The 6000-nt window shown below is 42.2% G+C and overlaps 1 protein-coding gene across 5 annotated transcripts in view; it reads right to left on the minus strand.

The window, feature by feature from the left end:
- Positions 1 to 5025, minus strand: part of LOC146978555 (RNA-binding motif, single-stranded-interacting protein 3) — a 260610-nt gene extending 255585 nt beyond the window's left edge. For 3 of the 5 annotated variants that reach the window (XM_085791302.1, XM_085791295.1, XM_085791296.1), the window contains exons 1-2: positions 4572 to 5025; positions 2583 to 2771 (exon numbers count right to left, since the gene is read on the minus strand). In XM_085791302.1, the coding sequence (XP_085647428.1) occupies positions 2583 to 2756 (174 nt within the window). In that variant the 5' untranslated portion in view covers positions 2757 to 2771; positions 4572 to 5025. The remainder of the gene's footprint in view (positions 1 to 2582; positions 2772 to 4571) is intronic. The other 2 variants (XM_085791297.1, XM_085791298.1) reach the window with 2 other exon arrangements.
- Between the last annotated feature and the right edge of the window lie 975 nt (positions 5026 to 6000).

The raw sequence follows: 6000 nt of genomic DNA on the forward strand, positions 1-6000 counted from the left end.
ACCAGATAACATCACAAGCGGAGCACTTGGGGATTAAGTGCTCACTGAAGGGTACTTCATCAGTACATTGCTGAGAGTAAAATTAATTTTAAACCTTGACTTTTCTGCTCCTGGGTATTCAGATTCAGGAGACAGTCTGAGGATTAAAACAAGAAAATTTACTTCCACCAGCTGACTTCCTTAACCTTTATGCAACAGCTGACTGCACTGTGGACGACCTCGTATGTCACTGCAGCTCTGAGCTTGAGCCCACGGGTCAGATTGCTCCACCTCATTTTCAATGATGTATCGCTAATAAACAACAGGGCGAGCCACAGGCAACTACCCTTTGACAACAACAAGAGCACTGGTCCACTTCCACTGATGACACCTTGATGGATAAACTGTCCGGGCTAATCAATGACACTACAGCAGCAGGAGCCGGCCTGCCAACTGGTTAGTCAGGCAGTGTCGGAGGCCAACACTCACTCCCAGGGCCACCTTCAGTGAAATGCAGACGGTGTTGCAAACAGCTACGAAATGAAAAATAAAAACAGATACGCACATATTTAATGACAGGGCTATTGACCTTTTCACCCATTAGAGGCGGGGAGGGCGGGGGGGGGGGGATCTACCGCATAGGAGTCCACACTGTTAAATTAAAAAAACAAATTTGTTGTTTTTGATGTTGCCACAGTGAGTCACTTCTCTGTGCTCTGAAATCGAAGAAGCTAATGCCTTTAGGCCTCATTGCTTTACAATGCAGCACCAACAATCAAAAACAGACAAATGTCTGTGTTCAACATAAACACTGTGCACTCCTCTGTGGTGCCAACAACATCATCACAGCTTTTCTTGTCAGCCAAACACTTCAAGCTTCATGGGCGTCGCTGTCGAATCGGATTCACAATTCACACTTGTGCTTGTGGAAACATTAAGCAATGAGTTTTACACAGTTTTCTGCTTTGCATCTTACCACAAAGGTTGATTTACAACTGCAAACTTTGCTATTCATGAACACTACTTTAGAGCTCAAAATCGTATTGATAATATTGATTCAATATTTTATGTACTTCTCCGTAGACATACATGCATCAGTCCATGTGGGCTTTAAAAAGCATAACATCTGGAGTCTGAAAGCCAAAAGTGGGAGCAAACTGCATGAGAACAACAAAGAAGTCTTACTTGAGTGTGTGTATGTATGAGCCAATTACCCCTAAGATATTTTGTCCAACCTTGGAAAATACATATTGTATTTCCTTAATTGATTTCTGTGAAACTATCTGAGAAAAAAGCTTAAAATGTTGCGTATTTTGTTATTACAACAATTCTTGTCAGACAGTGTCACTGTTTTTTCCCGGGTTTTTCACAATTGCACAGCTATGTGGGGAAATGGATCCCACAGGCCCCAAGCAGCAAATCACTTTGATCCTGTATATATTCTAATTATGGAAGTCTCTTATTTCCATATGATCACACATAAATGCAGCTTCTCATGACTGATGCAAATCTTTTTGATATCACTTTCAACATGCACCTCTCTTGAAAAATGAGTGGAGTGGATGTGAGATATGAGATATATAAACCACATAGGCCTCCTGCCTAGATAAGCTGACACCACACCTAAAACAATTATAGTATGGTACATTTTCAGTAGCTAATAAATGCTCCTGAAGCAATTTTACCTTACCAAGATGAAGACCCTAAAGGGTTATGTCAATTACTGTTCACTCAAAGTCTGTTCAAGGGATTCAAAATTGATACAGCAGGCACTGACAAGCATCCCATTCAGAGCTGCCAGTAGCAGTCAGTCCTGTCCTCTGGTGAATGTTTTCGTATATCTGTTGTGTTTATTCTGCTGCTATCTCTTCTCTGCTCCAAGGCCTACAGAGCCTCTCAGGCTGATTGACGGAAAGAGGTTCTGGCTCCTGCCAGAGAAGTATGACTGACATCCTTGAGATGGAAGAGAGCCAGTGAGGATTTTACTGTCACTCTTGGGCGTGCAGAGGGCTCCAAGATGGCAGAGGGTTGATATGTTGAGAATCAGCATTCACACATGGAGGCTGCTAAAGCCACTTAGGTCTGTATGTCATAATAAGCTATTCTAAATTTGCATATCCTACCTGTGGTTTATAGTACTGTATGTGCTCATGGTTATCATGGCAACATAAAAAACACATTACCTACTTCCTTTGAAACCACTAAAGCCAAAGACCAAAGTACATGCAGTTTCATTTTTTGTTGCAACAAGCTGACAAGCAAACAGGTTTCTCCAACCTTAGATAACCTGCGTCTGCAGGTATCAGTGTCTGTGACTTGTACGTGTAAAGTGCATGACATCAATTAACACCACAAAACATGCAAACCGCATTGCAATTTGGCTTTTCAGCACTCCAAGAGATATCACAATGATGAGTGAGTAAGAGTCTCGCTATGTGAAAGTACAGAGCACATCCCCCAGAATAGCTCAACAGATGGGCAGGATCGCATCACTCATCACACACAGATACAGACACACCCTGATGCACACACACGCACTCACACCCAGACATGCACACAGCACAGCAGCTGCAGATGTGCAGCAGTAGGAGTCTGCAACTTACTTTTTTGTCATCTTTCTGGCTTGCAGTCTGTGCATCCTTACTCTGGTTGTCAGAAGAATCTCTGTCACTGGCATCCGTCTGTCTGTCGTCCAGTTCATTCTGCTGATTGGCCCCTGACCGAGGAGAGCCCAGAGGGCCAGGCTCCGCCTGCTGAACACCACTCTGGACCTCCATCTTCCTCTGCAGTGCCTAGACAAGGTAGCATGAAATAGAGGAGAATAATGCAGGGAAGAAATAGATGAATTAAACAAGGAAACTACACACACACACACACACAGTCACATATTTTTTCTCGCAGCCATCACTCCAAAATACACACAGACCTGTGAGTACTCACTAGACAGCTAGTTTCTACCTAGGTGCTGATGAGTGCAGGAGCACACAATAAGAAAATGTTGGCTTGTGGTAAAATATCTGTCATATGGGTTAAATTGCACATTTCATTGCAAATTGCATAGCACTGCCCAAAGCTGAAAATCAGATTTGTGTAATAAAAAAATAATGGATTTATGTGTAATCTAACATAAATGTACAGCAGTGCTGTCTGACAACATTAAGGAAGACATACTAGTTGGAGCAACATCTTTCCAACTAAACCCAAATCTTAATAATAAAATCAACCAGATTGATAAAAAATCTGTGTTAGAGTCCTGCACCACAACATGTTATTGCAACAATGAATTGTGTGACAGCAATATTGTTATATTTTAATCAAGGATATTAGTTATAAGGGTATTTTGGATATGTGAAATTAGCTAAAGTTGTTACTACTGTTGTAATGTTAGTGATAGCAGGTTTCTATTGACGTGAGATGTGTGGTAACTGAGCCACTGTAAAAATAAAAATATATTTAAAAAAAAAAAAGCTGTCTCATCTGTTGTTCTCTATTATGACAAATCAAAACACCCGCCCAAAGAAAGGTCAGTTTGACTAATCTGTGGTTATCACTTTGCCATTGGGTCAACTCTCTCAGTTACAGTAGAAACCTTTCTGACCGAGGAAGACTAACTGCTCAAAAATGAATCTGACCATCAAGGAGAGAGTGTGTTGTTTACAAAAAAAGGATTCACTGCATTATATCAGCAGCTGCTGCATAGTGTTCTCAAGTCCCCAAACAATAAAGCAAAGAGGTGCAAAATAAAGGGGGAAAAAATGTCACCTTGTCTGAAGGCCAGATCAAAACCTGCCGGCTTATGTTTAGCACCTAGTGGCTTCATTCTGTATTCTGGGGCCATCAATAAGTTATGAGGTCAGTTGGCTGTTCTCTCGGCTGAGATGAGCTGCCTCATAAATACATATCCTGAAGGACCTTTTACAAAACATTTGAACACTGCAGCACACTGGGAGCGGCGAGACAGTCTACAGAACATGGCGCCAGTCCATCACAGGTGAGCACACCTGTTGGTCCTTATTAATCAAGTGACGCCATGTGTGACGCAGCCCGGCCGGCAAACATTAGCCTATATCCCTTTGAAAGTAATGGCTACAAAATTAGCTAGCTTACTCTCTGTAGCTAATAGTGACGAACAATGAATGAAATTATATGTCATTACTGTTGTAATAGCTACATACAGTAAGGCTCGTATGTTTAGTTACCTAGCAGGTAGGGTCCGAGGTTAACTAATTTTTAGGACGACAGTTGGCAAAAGAAGCCTTAAAGTTGGCTCCTTCCTGAGTTGCAACCATGCATCCGCCTGCTTTACCTTCACTTGACGCCTGAAGGCAACTGAAGCTGCAGTTACCAATGGACATTTTCACCAAACAACTCCAGCAACATGTATCATCTGTCGTTGTACCGGCTTCGAGCGACTTCTCATCATTGTAACGAGGTTATGCTGCCGCTGACAGGGCTTCTAGCTCCGTGTGTGTGTGTGTGTGTGTGTGTGTGTGTGTGTACGTGTGTGTGCGTGTCTGTGTATGTGTGTGTGTGTTGTAGCTGCGTATGGCGGCGCACTAACATAAACAAGTCGCAAAACAATGCCGAAATACCTCTGTCACTTCTTGGCTCCTCGTTATGTCAGAAGCATATCAAGAGGAAGATGCGGTAGTGCAACTTGCTTTACATCTCTGTTGCTGCTCTGACGCGGAAAGCCACAGCAGTCTGGGGCAAAACAACAGGCACGCGGTTCATTTAGTTGTCTGAGAAGTTATTCCGTCAAAGACTGGCGGAGAGCGCGTGAGACGCTTCTGTTGCAGCTGAGGACGCAGCGCGCGGTGTCAAAGCTGCACAGACCCGCTGCTGCTGCTGCTGCTGCTGCTGCTGTCACGGCGGGCGTGTCCCCGCGAGCTGTCACCAAACAATCCCTCCTCCTCCTCCTCACAGCCCCCCTCCCGGCCACAGCGAGCCCGTGTCAAAAAAAAAAAAATGGTGCCTTCAGGTGCTCCTCGAAAGCTCGTGTCCTTTTTTTAAATGGCTGGGGCAAGTGTTTTAAAGCAAGTGAATCTGCTTTGATGTCGAAAAGAAAAACACAGCAAATGGCCTACCATAAAATGTGGTCGAGTGCTTCGGTGAAAATATTCTGCAACCGTGTTTGTTAAGTCCCCCTGGGAAACAGAGCCAAATCAGTCTGTAGGATAGGCTAGTCATGGATCCTTTTTTATTTAGGCTATTAGTTGCTTCCTCTATCATTGTTAGTGATTGATTTAAAAAATAAATAGATAGCCTAAACTATATTGAAGTAAAAACTATGTAGACTAGCCTATATCGTTTCTGAAGAGGGGAATTCCAGAAGAAACCACTGGCCTACAACCTCTTGGCAGTCACCACGGTGGCTGGACTGGAATAATATTTTGCTCAAAAAATGATTTAGATGCAACATAAAACTACTAGAAGTAGGCTACAACTTGTTGGAAAGACTAGGTTTACACATTTATTCTGTTTGCTTTTGCACATTTGAAAAGTTTTATTAAAATGAAAACAAACATTTAATTTGTGACTAATGTAAGACAGAAACACCAGCTCAGACTAACTAATGCAAAAGTTAATACAACTTTCAGAATCCAGCAACAGTTTGCTAGTGGTCCTTTCAATGATATTTCCTACAGGTTGTGAAAGCAGCAGAGGCTCCACTACAGTAGGAGGGGCCAACCTCCTGGTGGTAGGAGAGGTGAAGCTGGGCCAATAACAGTTTGAACAGAGAGAAAATGAGAATAGATATGTTATGTAATGTGCATAGTGTAACTGGACTCTTCAAATAAAAATATTCAAATAGTTATTGAATAATCAATTTGTCTCACAGTTGAATTACACCTTTAATTCATGTGTGCATGTTTTTTGTTGTTTTTTTTTAAGTCAGGAGACTGATATCATGAATCTAAAATCTGTAGCCTACCATTAAATAGTGCAATATTTATCTTGAGTCACACCCATCGGATTGCCTACTTTAAATTAAGGGAAATTTTGTCTTGGTTTAAATAA

Source organism: Trachurus japonicus, chromosome 11 (genome assembly GCF_045865225.1).
Source record: "Trachurus japonicus isolate A0001 chromosome 11, Traja_1.0".
NCBI classification, from domain to species: Eukaryota; Metazoa; Chordata; class Actinopteri; order Carangiformes; family Carangidae; genus Trachurus; species Trachurus japonicus.